Below are 14,401 nucleotides of genomic sequence, written 5' to 3'. Positions count from 1 at the left end.
TTGGAATCTCCTGTGTTAAGAGTGACAAAGTTGTCTTGTTATTAACAAACCCCTTTCAGCCACACCTGAGTTTATGTTACTGCAGTGACTTTTGCAAAGCACCTGGGGAAGGGGCTGGTTGCCAGGGGAACCAACCAGGTGATTAGAGGGTCAGAACTTTCAGTCCTATGCCCCTGACCTCCTCGGAGGGGAGAGGGGCTGGAGGTTTGAATCGATCGCCAGTGCCCAGTGATTTAATCAATCATTCCTATGGAATGAGGCCTCCGTAAAAACCCAGAAGGACGGGGTTTGGAGAGCTTTCAGGTTGGTGAAGCTGTGGATGCTTAGGGAGAGTGATGGACTCAGGCTACACAGAAGCTCCACACCCTTCCCTGTGCATCTCTTCCATCCTGAGTTATACCTTCTATAGCAAACTGGTTAATCTAGTAAGCAAAACGTTTCTCTGAGCTCCGTGAGCCACTCTAGCAAATCAATCACACACAAGGAGGGGCGTCATGGGGCACTCCGAGCTGTAGCCAGACTGGCAGAAGCACAGGTGACAACACGGACTTGCAATGTGGCTTCTGATGTGGGCGGGGCCGGGGGGGAGCGGTCTGGCAGGACTGAACCCTTAACCTGTGCGATCTGTCTCCTGGTCGAGAGTATCAGGTAGATGGTGTCAGCAGTGAGTTGAAGTGTAGGACACCCAGCTGGTGTCGGAGAATGTCTTGGCAACGTCGGGGTGGGGGGGAACCCACACATCATAGTAACCTATTCACAGGCTCTAGCGATTAGAATGTGAACGTCTGTGGGAGCCATTATTCAGCCTACCATGGCCTACTCTCTGGCCCTCAAAGATTCACTTCCACCCCACATGCAAAATACATCCAGCTCAGTCGCGCTGCACTCATAGGATTAATTCACTCATTCATTAGAAATATAAGGAGGACCTACTCTGTGTCAAGCTCTTTTGTAGACATTGGAGAACAACAAGTAGAGTTCACATTCTACTGGAAGGAGAGAGACGTAAGTTAAGTGGGTTTTTTTTTGAAGAGTATGTTAGATGGTGATAAGACATTTTAGAGAAAAACAAAGCAGGGTAGAGTGACAGAGGGTTTTAAATGAGGTGGCCAGGCAGAGCTTCCTCAATTAGGTGACTGGGGAGACTTGGGCGGGTGAGGGGAAAAGCCACACACATCCAGGGGTGATTGGGTGGAGCTGTGTCTGTACGATAGCACAAAACCTTCTCATACACCCTAGCAGTACCTTCAGTAAATATTTGAGCAAAATGGGACAGAGGCCCTGCTTTTATGGAGGTTACCTTTTATAGGAAGAAATGTGTTTATCATCGAATTAATGATAAACTTTGGGCCCCTCATCCAAGGTGCCTTCTTTCCTCATTCTACATAAATGCCCTCCTGTTGACTTGCAAGTTCATCCTGTGTGTTCCTTTTCTAAAACAGGGCCTCCAGGGAATTCCCTGGCAGTCCAATTGTTAGGACTCCAAGTTTTCACTGCCGAGGGCCCGGGTTTGATTCCCGCTTCCCCTCAAGCTGCAGGGCATGGCCAAAATAAAATAAAATAAAACAGGGCCTACAAACAGTAAAGCTTCAGGCCCCTACTGACTGCACAGAAAGAAGCACAACCTAAAAGTTTCAAGTTATGTTTTATTCGGGGACCTTGCTGAGGACCCTGGCTTGGGAAGGCAGCCTCTCAGATAGCTCTGGGGAACTGCTCCAAAGTGGAAAGGGAGGAACCAGGACATACAGCAGTGTGTGCTGAAAAAACAGAAACAAAACATGTAGTCAAACATCAAAAGATTACTGCTAATCACAAAACAACAGACATCTCAAGTTAATGATTTTAGTGCTTTTCTATGTATGAAAATATGCAAGAGTCTGGGCTTATTAAAATCATTCCTTTGATAGGCGTCTTAACTATGCAGGGCCAGTACCCTGTTTTTCTCCATCCTGAATTCCCCTCAGGGTGCACCATCCGGGCCAGCTGATGGCTTGATGGCTGCAGCATTCTTTGTTTACTGAAATGGGAGGCAACATTCTTTGTCCACACCCCGCAAAGCCTGAATCGGCCGCTGGTGCTGGTGGGTGAATCTGATCATTACACCAAGGTGTGTAGTATGACAGTTTGGGAGTGTGTACTGAATGGATAAAAGGGGTTCTGCAAGGGCAGAGACGGAAGCAGACTTAGTCTGTGGTCGGCAGACGTGTGTTTCTGCAGGCAAGTGCTTGAGTTAGACCTAAAGGATGAGTAGGAACTGCAGACACTCCAGGAAAGTGGCCCTGGATTAGCAGGTGGGAGGGAGGGTCTAGGGGCCGTATCAGAAGAGAAAGGATGTGTTTGTTGATTTCGAGAACAAGGAAAGCCACAGAAGATGTGGAGGGGGATTGAAATGGTCTCTCTAGCTGGACTGTGGCCATCTCATGGGAGGGGAACGTCGGAGTCCTCCAGCCAAAGATAACCAGAAATACACCGACGGTCCACAAAGATAGGGTTATTCTTTTGCTGCAGCAGGGACAGGGCACCCAGGGGGAACTCTAGGGAGTCAAGGATTGGGGCTTTTGCCAGGGGATTTTAAACAGGAACGCAGGTAGCGGGGACCAGCTCTGGGTTAAATACAGTCAGCAGTTCAGCGAAAGGGTACGTTAAAAACTTAGAATTTTCCCTGTTGCCAAAATGGAAAGAGACACATTCCCTCCTTCCTTTCTTAGAGTATTTCCTTGACAAATTCTGTATGTGTAAATCTTTCCTCTGTCTCTTTGATACGGATGTAAATCTTTTCTGTGGGTGCTATTTTTATTTTTTTACTATGGTAAACTATACATAACAGGAAATTTACGATTTAAATTTTTTTTTTATTTTTATTTTTTTGCGGTACGCGGGCCTCTCACAGTTGTGGTCTCTCCCGTTGCGGAGCACAGGCTCTGGACGCGCAGGCTCAGCGGCCATGGCTCACGGGCTTAGTTGCTCCACGGCATGTGGGATCTTCCCGGACCGGGGCACGAACCCGCGTCCCCTGAATCGGCAGGCAGACTCTCAACCACTGCGCCACCAGGGAAGCCCGATTTAAATATTTTTAAGTATACAATTCAATGGCATGAAGGACATTCATCTTGTGTAACTGTCACCACTCTTTCCAGAACTTTTTCATCACCCTAAACAGAAACTCTGTACCCATTCAGCAATAACCCTCCATTCCCTCCTCCCTCCCAGCCCCTGGTAAACTACATTCTGTCTCTATGAATTTGCCTGTCCTAGATGTTTCATAGAAGTGGGATCATACAATATTTGTCCTTTTGTGTGAGGCTTCTTGTACTTAGCATCATGTTCTCAAGGTTCATCCATGTTGTAGCACGTGTCAGTGCCTCACTCCTTTTTATGGCTGAATACTACGCCACTGTATGTCTACCGTACATTTTGCAAATCTTTTCAAAGGCTAAATAAGCCTCTTGCCAATGTCACAGCCCAGAAATCTTTCTCTCAAGGGCCTGGGAACCATCTCTTTGAAATGTAAATATCAAGGAAGGTAGTGTCCTTTTCTCCCTGCATGTGGGAGTCTGAGCACTTCCGTTTCAGGCTGTAACCACCAGCTTATCACAAAGATGAGCAATTTTTTTATTCCTTGAGACAAAGTTAGGTAGTACAATGTGTACCCCATTTGCCAGGTGACCTTAGGATGAACTTGGAAAGAATAAACTAGGGAAAGTGTGATCAGGTCCTCTTACTTTTTTTTTTTTTTTGCGGTATGCGGGCCTCTCACTGTTGTGGCCTCTCCCATCGCGGAGCACAGGCTCCGGACGCGCAGGCCCAGTGGCCATGGCTCACGGGCTTAGTTGCTCCGCGGCATGTGGGATCTTCCCGGACCAGGGCACGAACCCGTGTCTCCTGCATCGGCAGGCGGACTCTCAACCGCTGCGCCACCAGGGAAGCCCACTTTTTTTTTTTTTTGCGGTACGCGGGCCTCTCGCTGTTGTGGCCTCTCCCGTCGCGGAACACAGGCTCTGGACGCCCAGGCTCAGCGGCCATGGCTCACGGGCCCAGACGCTCCGCGGCATGTGGGATCTTCCCGGACCGGGGCACGAACCCGTGTCCCCTGCATCCGCAGGCGGACTCTCAACCACTGCGCCACCAGGGAAGCCCAGGTCCTCTTACTTTTTAAGTGAATGGTAATTTACAAGCCACCATTAATCTCAGAAGCACGTACACGATGAAATGTTTGGCTGTATATAAAAGGGTGGGATTTCTCTCTGTCTTTGTAATCTCATTAGCAGGTTACCTGCGATGTGCATCACCATCTAGTTTAATGCTTGTTCAACAATAAAACTGTTCTCCTTCTTTCCTAGGGTTTGGGGAGGATTTTCTGAATTGGCAAGAGAGTTTAATTTTAATTTGCCATTGAAAAGAAATCCATAGTCGTTCATAAGAATGTCTTACCAACCACCTGTGCAGCTGTGGGGGTCTGCCGTCCACTTAACAGGCTGCGAACCTTACCGAGATCTGCAAGTCACCAAGGCTGATATTCACATTTTCAGGGCCAGACCTGAACTGTTAAGAGCCACCCTGGAGGCATGGACTGACACAGTGGCTGAGGAGACACAGAAGGAGAAAGATTTGAGAAATATTAGGAGTGATCTTTTAGAGAAGAGAATTGCTTTCCTGTTCCCACAAAAAAGTTTCTCTGAAGAAACTGAGGCACAGAGAACTTAACCTCTGTTGGGCATTTGAATACAGATAGTGTTTCCTAGCACACTTTAATATCTCAACACTTTTTCCAGGCCCTGTGGGATCTTGAAAGCATGCAGTGCTTGAAAGCAGAGAATCTGGAGCTACCACCTGATTCCACTTCAGAGTTGCCCGGCTGAGCCCTTCCCCATTTCCCGACCTACAAAATCGAGAGCACAAAAACAAGGTTGTTTTCAGCTCCTAGGCTTTGGGTTTATTTCTTATGCAGCAACAGGAACTGATGTATATGTATTGTTTCATTTAATAGGAAGATCTATTGTTATCCCCACTTTCTAGACGTGGAAATGGAGGCTTGGATATGTTATCCTCTATGGGGCATTTGGATACAGAGGGTGAGGGAAAGAGAGGTCGCAAGGATGGCAGCAGGTTCCAGTTTTGTAGGAACGGAGGGATGGTTGGCCCCTTCCAAGGCACGAAACTTTGGGAGGGGACAAGGTAAATTACAGGGGGTGGGGATGGGGGAGAGGTGGGGAGGACTTTGAGCTCCTGGAAGGCAAGGACACTGTCTTATTCACCTCTGTATCCCCAAGGCACACAGCCCAGGGCCTGTCACGAAACTAAACTGAGTTGGAAAAATAAATAAATAGGTGCAGGCACGGAAGTAAGAGAGTGCCCACCCACAGGTGAAGGGGAACTCCTGTTTGGAGGATACAAATCCAGGTTCGACCACTTTTTGTCTCTGTGACTTTCAACTCGTGACTCCCACCTTTATGAGCCAGGTTTTCATTATCTGTAGAACGTATAAAAAATATGGTACCTATGACAGAGGGCTCAGATGAGGCGTCCTTGAAGAACGAATTTAGAGTGCTTGGCGGGGCACCCGCTCATGAATATTAAGTTTGTTATTATTACAGCATACTGTTTAGCGTACAGTCAAGCAGAGTCAAGCGGATCTGGATTAGAATCTAGGACAAGGGACTCCCAACAAGTCCATCTATCTTCCTGAACCTCAGTTTCCCCATCTGTAACATGGGGAGAAGAACAGTTCATAGGGTTATTGGGAAAGGCCGATGAGCGCATTGACAGGAAACGCTCCGCACACATAATAAACATGGATGCCACTATTATTGTCCACTCACAGCTTCCGGGCCCCACCGCGCTGTTATTTTCCAAAACACATTTCCTTCCCTTGGCCACAGCTCAGCCCTCCGAGAGCAGCTGGGGCCGAGGGGGTGTGGCCACGGGCGTGGGTGGGGCGACCCTGGCGCCCACCCCTCAAGGCGGGTGGGCGGGGCGAAGTGGGGCGCCCTGGCTCGCGCGCCCGCGCGCGCCCGCGCGCGCGGCGGCCCCAGGTACGCGGACAAGATGGCGGCGGCAGCGATAGACAGCGCGATGGAAGTGGTGCCGGTGCTGGCGGAGGAGGCCGCGCCTGAGGCAGCGGGCCTTAGCTGCCTCGTCAACCTGCCCGGCGAGGTGCTGGAGTACATCCTGTGCAGCGGCTCGCTGACGGCCGCCGACATCGGCCGTGTCTCCAGCACCTGCCGGCGGCTGCGCGAGCTGTGCCAGAGTAGCGGGAAGGTGTGGAAGGAGCAGTTCCGGGTGAGGTGAGCCCGCCGCCCATGCCGCCCGCGTCCCCGCTCTGCGCCCCCCGGGGCCCGGGCCTGGCAGCCCGGAGCCGCCACCTCCCTGCCCGCGCGCGGACCCCACCCCCGCATCCCACCCCGGGACCCCTTCCCGCGGACAGACAGACAAAGGCCTCCAGGCCGCCGGCCCCTCGGTCCACGCCAAGCGGACCCGCCGGTGTCCAGATTGCGCATTGGGAAGCGCCCAGCAGCCGGGCCCTCCATAAAGGATGACGACCGTGGTATCACGGCTAATCCATCATGCGCGCTTCTTTTGTGCCCGACTCTGTGCTAAAATGTTTACACGGACCGGGTGATGCAGTGCTCCTAACAGCCCTTTGAGGAAGTGGGCGCATCATCCCCTGGCTGTTGGCTGAGAGCACAGATTTCGGTGCGGGACCCGGGATAAAATCTGGCCCTGGCGTACTCGCCGTGCGACCTTGCGGGTAGCGACTTCCCTTTTTTGAGCCTCATTCATCGACTTTAAACGGTGTTGATTAGACCTACCTTTCACTGTGGTGGTTAGATGAGTCGGTGTATAGGGAGCACTTACACAGGGCCCGGCTCTTAGGAGGCGCACAATTAATGTTAACTGTGATTGTCATCACTATGATTGTTGTTGCTGTCCGCATTTTATAAATGGGGAGTGGAAACACAGTATTCATACTGCTACGCCAAGGTCACGCCGTGAGCGAGTGCGTGCGTGCCGGGTGGAGATTTGAACTAGGTCCATCGCCAGGGCCCCTCTGACCCCTAAACCCAACCGCTTTCCCTGTTTTCCAAGGCTGCCTTTGATTCGTGTTTGTCTGCCTTTGAGGCTCTGTTAAGCTGAGGGGGTGTTTCTCTCCTTGTAGGTGGCCTTCCCTTATGAAACACTACAGCCCCACCGACTACGTCAATTGGTTGGAGGAGTATAAAGTTCGGCAAAAAGCTGGGTTAGAGGCCCGGAAGATTGTGGCCTCCTTCTCAAAGAGGTTCTTTTCAGAGCACGTAAGGATCTGTTGATGGAGCTCTGAGCATTTGCATGGTAGTGGTGTCTGCATCTGGGTCTGTAGGCATTAGCTTATCCAGCTCTTTTTGCTATCTCCCTTTTCAGTGCTCTCACAATCCCTTCCTCACTTAGATGGCTGTAAGAGTCATTGTGTCCTTTTTCCTCCTATCCAGCAACGTGAAGCCATTTGTCCCTGCCAGCTTTACTTTTCTAAAGCCAGAGAGAATGGGGGGAGAGGGGGAGGGAGAGGGAAGGAGGGACCCGCAGTGCAATGTGGAGGGAATCCAGAGCAGCATTGTTTCTCTTTAAGTGGGTTAAACATATATTTTGCAACCTCCACATGATTGGGGGTATTATCCATGATTAAACACTACAGATTTCCCCCAGTTATTTTCCAGAAGCGTTGCCAAAATTAATATGGTTCTTCTCTCTGGCTTTGCAGGTTCTAACCAGTAGTGAACTGCATTATTTGTTAAGGTAACAGAGGATTAAGACATGTCTAAAATCAAGACATACCTGTAAATCAAGAATTATTACTCCCTCAATTAAATCATCTTGTATTCATTATCCCTGGAAAGTTATTTTGTTTGTTTGTTTTTTAATATTGCATGGGTTGGTTGGTTGGTTTCCCTTCCACAAAATATCTCATAGAAGTTTCTGTATCGGGTCCTGATTCTTAACTTTTTGTAAATTCTGGAAAATAGTCCACGCTAATATTTTAAGTTTATTTCTGGTCGGAGGTCTAGAAATGGAACCAGTCTGATTTATTTTACTATCCTGGTTTACTGGAGATTAATTCCTATTTCTAATTTTAATTACTATTGCTTAATGGAGTTCCTACGTTTTGAAATGTTTTCAAGGCTTTTCAAGTTCTGAAAGGGAAAATTTGAACTTTGGACAAATTTGAACTTACTCTCCTATAGAGAATAAAACTAGATATTTCCTAGTGTAATTCATTTCTATAGATGTTTGTTCATGTTAGAGTGGTCAGAATTTATGTCCTACTTTGGATAAGCCATACGCTGGCTAAGAACATTCATAATCACAGGCGTTCCATTCTGGTTGAAATGTGTTTGCACCTACATACATGTGGGTGCTGGATGTGTTTGATGCACTTGGACATGGGCTGCTAGTTTGCTACCTCTACTTATAGTCCAGCTGGTTTTGTATGCCTACTTAACAGCCTGTGCCTTTGTCTAATAATAATGCATTGTTGTGTTTCTTCCCCAGCTCCCTCTTTCCCTGTACCTCTGCTTGATTAGAAGCGTGTCAAGGACTTTGAACATAACAGGAGTATACTTAAGATTGATCTGTGGGTGGATGATTACTTTGGCTCAGGGCCCTTGTATTCCTGTGTTCGCAGCATGCACGCAGGTTGACAAGAAATTTCCTGGCTACTTTCAAAAAGAAAAGTGGGAGAAGTAATAGAATTTTAAACCAAGGGGATCTTAAAGCTCATTGGCACCACCACCTCAATTTACCGAGGAGAAACATGCCCAGTCGGCTAAGAGTTGCCCAAAGCACTGGACTTCTCTCTCTGGCCCTACACTCCTAGTTGAATACAACGTAGACTGCACAGAATAGTTACTGTGAATTAGGAGATTTTTGTATTTCTAGTCCTCATTTCAGAGCTATTTTTCTTCACATTTCCGATGTGAGTTACCACTTTCGGAAATTCCAGTCTTTGAAAATGTAATTCATTTACAACTAACAATTATGATCTGAACAAAGTATTGTTACTCCACATGTTCCTTTCCACCTCTAGTGGGCGGGTGGTGCAAGATAGTGTGGGAGAGGTGTTACCGCTTCCGTGGAAATGAGCAGCTTTGTTTGCAGCTCAGATTTGTGTGTGAGAGTGGCAACAACGTTGCTAGTCGTTACTGAGGCCTCTTTGTGTGTGTCTTCTTCATAGGTCCCTTGTAACGGTTTTAGTGACATTGAGAATCTTGAGGGACCAGAGATATTTTTTGAGGATGAACTGGTGTGTATCCTAAACATGGAAGGAAGGTAAGCTGTAGTTTTATCAGGGATTTTGTTAGTTTGTGTGTTTTAATAATAACCCCAGAATTAATTGCTGTAATTCGTACATGTATTTCCAAATATTTCATGTTACATTCATGTTGCCATAGTTATATTTTTGAAAAATTCCGTGTATATAAGGTAAATACACCAAGACAATTGATATTTAAAGAAATGGTCGATATTTAAAGAAAAATCCTTTGGGGAGAATTAATATTTAGTCCTCTTATGGATCAAATACTGTGCTCTGGGCACTTGTATCTGTATGTCATTTGGGTAATACAGATTATCTTTTCTTTGTTGTCATCTCTTCATCTACTACCACCAAATTTGCCTGTTGTGAGTTGAATTTTAAAAATTAAAAAAATTTCTTACGCATGTCTTAATGTAATGGATAATTTTTTTTTTTTTACAATTTCTGAATTCTGGTAAGCAGTAATCTTACTTTGGCGATGAACGTTATAGATATTTGGTTGAGCCTTTTACCTCTCCCAATTAAGAAGAATCCATTATCTCTTGGTTGTTGCTTAAATTTTTTTATGCCTTATATTTTCTGCTGTGAAGGTGAATTTGCAGTTTACCTGAAAGATGACTTGGCTTCCAGCCTAACTGACCTACGAAAAAGATTTTCTGCTCTAAAAGTTCTAGAAACTTTACTAGTGATGGAAGATAAGAGTGCTAGTTTAACATCTTCCTTAAGAGAGATTATTGTGAAATGTCTCACAAACAGGGAGCAAGACATTTTTCTTGTTGTTTTCAAGGGGGTTTAGGAGAGAGAAATATCTATCAGTGGAACAGCTGTGGGGAGAGGTAAGATGTGTCACTATTCTAGGCCTTGGATGAGTTCTGATGCAGAGGTCATTTTTCTGTTTCTATTTTGGTTTATCTATAAATGAATTGAAGTGTGATCTAATAGTCAGTATTCTGCAGCCTTAAAAATAAAAGTTGACCTGGCTTTTGTACATACATACCCATAAACTTTTAAATACATAAATGTTATACATACTCAGTTTATTGGTTATTTGGGGTTTGGTTTGATGTTTAGTGCAGACTTTTTTTTTTTTCCTATTTATGTTGTTTTTTTCCTTCCTCCCTTCTCCCTCCGTTTGCACTACCCTTCCCTGCCCCCACTCCTGTAATTTATGATGACAGCCTAGGTTGTATGCTTCCATGCTAATATGATATACATGTGGATGGAGGGGGATCATCACTTTACAAAACTGAGATCAAATAATAGGTACTTTTCAATATCTTTTTTTCCTCATTTAACATTACCCCGTGGAAATCTATCCCAATCAACTGGTAAAAATCAAATTCACTTTTGTTAATGGCTGCATACTGTTTTGTAGTATATACCATAACTTATTTAATCATCCCCCATTAATGGGTGACCACTTTCTTCTCCATTTTGTTACTGTGGAGGGTGGTGTTTCTGGTGCTTTCATTTCTGAGTATTAGATTCCTGGGGATGGGTTTCCTAGGTCAGACTATAGAATGTTGTTTGAAAAACATAAGAGATAACATGTCCTTGAATAAGAAGACTTACCATCATGAAAATGTTGATTCTTCCAAAATTAATACATAAACTTAGTGCTGTTCCAATTAGGATCCAACAAGAGTTTTGGGAGGGGAGAGTTCTATGTGTTTTAAATGGATAGTATTGTCATAAAATATATACAGAACAATAAATTCACAGGAGCCAGAAAAAACAATTTTTAAATAATCACAATGGGAAACTTGTATCACTAGATATTAGAACATATTATGACACTACCTGTTATCAAACAATACAGTATTTGAATAAAAATAGATAGCTACATCAGTGGCAAAGGATAATTCAAATTCATGTCCCAGCATAACAGATAATTCAATATATTTAAACTCAGAGGGGGAAGGATGGGTTATTTAATGAGTGGTATTGGATATAAGTGAATATTCATCTGGAAGAAAGTAAAACTTGTATCATATACAAAATTAAATTCCAAGAGATTAAACAACCTAAAGTTTAAAACTATCACAATGAAAATCCTTCAAGAAAATAGGAGACTTCATTTACAATCTGGGGATACCTCCTTAACCAAGACTGGTAATGCAAAAGCAATAAAAAAAATAAAGACAAATGATTTTGCAATTAAAAAAATAGACTTGTATGACCAAAGAAACCATAAACAAAGTCAATAGAATCCTTAAAATTTCTAAAAAGAAATTGAAAAATGTACAGAGGATAAGAGGACGACATTCTCAGAAGAGCAAGTCCAAGTGGTTGGCAGTCAAGTTAAAAGACCTTTAAGTTCACTCTTCGAAGAAATGTTAAATAGCAATGAAATATTGCATTTTTCCTTATCAGATTGGTAAAAAAAAAAAAAGACTAAATATGCACAGCCAGTAAAAGTGTATTTCATTATAGTCTTTTTAGAAATTATCATAAGTGTGTTACCCTTTGGCCTGACAAGTATTTTGAACCTAAAATAGGGTTGTTTTTTTTTTTTTTGCGGTATGCGGGCCTCTCACCACTGTGGCCTCTCCCGTTGCGGAGCACAGGCTCCGGACGCGCAGGCCTAGCGGCCATGGCTCACGGGCTTAGTTGCTCCGCGGCATGTGGGATCTTCCCGGACCAGGGCACGATCCCGTGACCCCTGCATCGGCAGGCGGATTCTCAACCACTGCGCCACCAGGGAAGCCCAAGGGTTATTTTTTAATAATAAGGAATACTCTCATGTTTGTAAATATTTTTGGATGACGGTTTTCATGAAGGACCCTCTTTGTGTTCAGTCCTGGCAAATGCTTGTTGTTTGGATGTGGAAAGCATAGGAAGGAAGGAGGGTAGTTGGTGCTAAGGCACCAGTCCCTGGGTATTTGAAAACAGTTTGCATTTATGGTGTTCTGTGTGGTCTTAAAAGAAGAGTACATCCTACAAATAAAGATTTGAAGCAACATATTAAAAGGGCATATACTATATCTGGGAATATTGACCCAGAATGACAAGCACTGAGACATATTTCAGTAAAACTACTAGATCTTAAAGACAGAAAAGTCCTTTGGGGATCCAAGCAAAAAAGACAAAGCCATTTATAAGGGAGAACAAATCAGAATATCATTAAACTTTTCAACAGCAGTACTCTCTGCCAGAGAAAAAAAAAGAGTAACACATTTAAGATACCCAAGGATGGAAAATGTCAGCCAAGTATTTTTATATCCAGCCAAACTGACTTCCAAGTGTAAGGGCTGTGGAAAAACTCATCCACTTGAAAGAATTCAGGGATTTCTGAGCCCTACGTGAAAAATATGCTAGAAAATGAGCTTCAGACAACCAAAATAACCAAAGAGACCCTGATAGAAGAACTAGTGGTGAACATTAAATACATATTTACTTGTAGAATTAAATCCAAGTGACAGTTGATAGGGGAGAAAGCATTGTATGTGATGGCTGTAAGCCCTGACAGTGTAGGTATAACACAGCTGTCTAGAAGATATGAGTAGAGGACGGGGGAGATGGTGAACAAAATATTTAGGTGTTTTCAGGAATCATCAAGGTGATAAGAATATTGGTCTTGTTATTCTGAGGCTGGTGTGTGTGTGTGTGTGTGTGTGTGTGTATATAAAAGAGAGCGAGGTGTAGAATAAAGCAAATGAGTGATTATGTGGTATTCTAATTCATCACTGGTATCCTGAAGAAGCAGGATTCTCTTGGAGGAAAAAAGATACAGATATAAAATAGAAGAAGGTAAAAACTGTATAGTTCTGAATTTGAATTAGATGTGTCAGTATGAATTCATGAGATATTTTATGTTTACATACGTGTAGGTATATGTGTGTGTGTGTGTGTGTGTACACACACACTTATACACTAGACTTCCTGTCTGCCCACTGAAGAGGTCTAGAAACAATAACCAACCTAGTAGAAATGATATCCCTAGCACTCAGATTGTGGTCTTCATACTACCTCCCATCAAAAGCAGCCAGGGTTTTCGGAGAAATGCCTGATTCTAGGTCCAGAGCAGGAATTGTAAAAGATGACCCTGGAAGCATCTTGGAAGCCTAGAACCAGGTAGTGAGAAAAGTAACAGTATTTCATGTCAGAAGTATTCAGGGGCCAACGTGAAGAGGCTTCCTTTGGCCAAAGATGTAGTGATTTGAGCATCAAGTGTACAGTAACTAGAATGGGTGGAAATATAGCAAATATGTTTAGCTCCCTGAGTTCATAATAATACTTAACAACAACTAATTGGTCACCTTTGGAGGATAATAACTACCCAAATTATTATTTTGGAAAATGATAAAAGAAAAGAAGTGAGCATTTATCCTGCCTTTTCCTACATATTATGCCACTGGGGGACCAAATAGTACATGAGGGAAAATTATTCTTTATAGAAGTATTCCAGCTAATAATTAAAAGGGATGGCTGCATTAGAATATCACCACTTTATGGCCTCTAATGAATTAACAGACCTGGGTCTCTGAGTAGCAGTGGCTGCTGACATCACAGAAAGAGACAACCAAGGCGTGATTGCCTCCTTATGGAACCCACTACCGCCTATGAAGTCGTCTTGCCAAGTGAATGGAATCTGAATCTGATCAAGCCTCTACGTCCAATTCACAGGAATTGAGAAGACAGAAGAACATGTTATGCTACACCATGTGGATGCAGTCAGCAAATTCCAGACTATGGGAAAGTACAGGTCAAACAACCAGGTTTCTTCAACAAATAAAATACAAGAGGAAAAAAGACGAAGGGGGATCCTGTGAATTAAGAGACTTAGAAGCACGTAAACAGACTAGTGTGGAGTGTGTAGGGATGCACGTTGGCAAAAACCCTAGAGAAAAGCAAGGTAGTGATGACAATCGAGGTGTGGATTGTGATCATTGCCGTGCGGGGAGGAGAGGACCCTGGGGAGCTTCTGGGGTTTCTCGGTTTCTGCAGAGTTCTGTTTCTTGGCTTAAGTGGTGGATACAAGGGTGTTTCCCTGTTTCCCTTATAATAATTCATTAAGCTATTCATGTGTTTCGTGTGATTTTTCTAGATTGGTGTACACTTTACAACTCAAAGGTTAAAAAGCTAGTAAAACCTAGCTCTGCTCATTTTCGCTTA

General features: G+C 44.4%; 1 protein-coding gene across 10 annotated transcripts in view; it reads left to right on the top strand.

The window, feature by feature from the left end:
* The first annotated feature begins 5,947 nt into the window (after positions 1-5,947).
* Positions 5,948-14,401, top strand: part of FBXO21 (F-box protein 21) — a 50,027-nt gene continuing 41,573 nt past the window's right edge. For 7 of the 10 annotated variants that reach the window (XM_067015255.1, XM_067015254.1, XM_067015253.1 and 4 more), the window contains exons 1-3: positions 5,964-6,284; positions 7,157-7,292; positions 9,206-9,300. In XM_067015255.1, coding sequence (XP_066871356.1) covers positions 6,046-6,284; positions 7,157-7,292; positions 9,206-9,300 — 470 coding nt within the window. In that variant the 5' untranslated portion in view covers positions 5,964-6,045. Of the gene's footprint in view, positions 6,285-7,156; positions 7,293-9,205; positions 9,301-13,777; positions 13,992-14,401 lie in introns of those variants that run through there. The other 3 variants (XM_059040348.2, XM_059040347.2, XM_067015258.1) reach the window with 3 other exon arrangements.

This window comes from Kogia breviceps, chromosome 15 (genome assembly GCF_026419965.1).
Source record: "Kogia breviceps isolate mKogBre1 chromosome 15, mKogBre1 haplotype 1, whole genome shotgun sequence".
NCBI classification, from domain to species: Eukaryota; Metazoa; Chordata; class Mammalia; order Artiodactyla; family Physeteridae; genus Kogia; species Kogia breviceps.
Note: the sequence above shows the minus strand (reverse complement) of the source record. Positions and strands in the feature narration are given on the sequence as shown.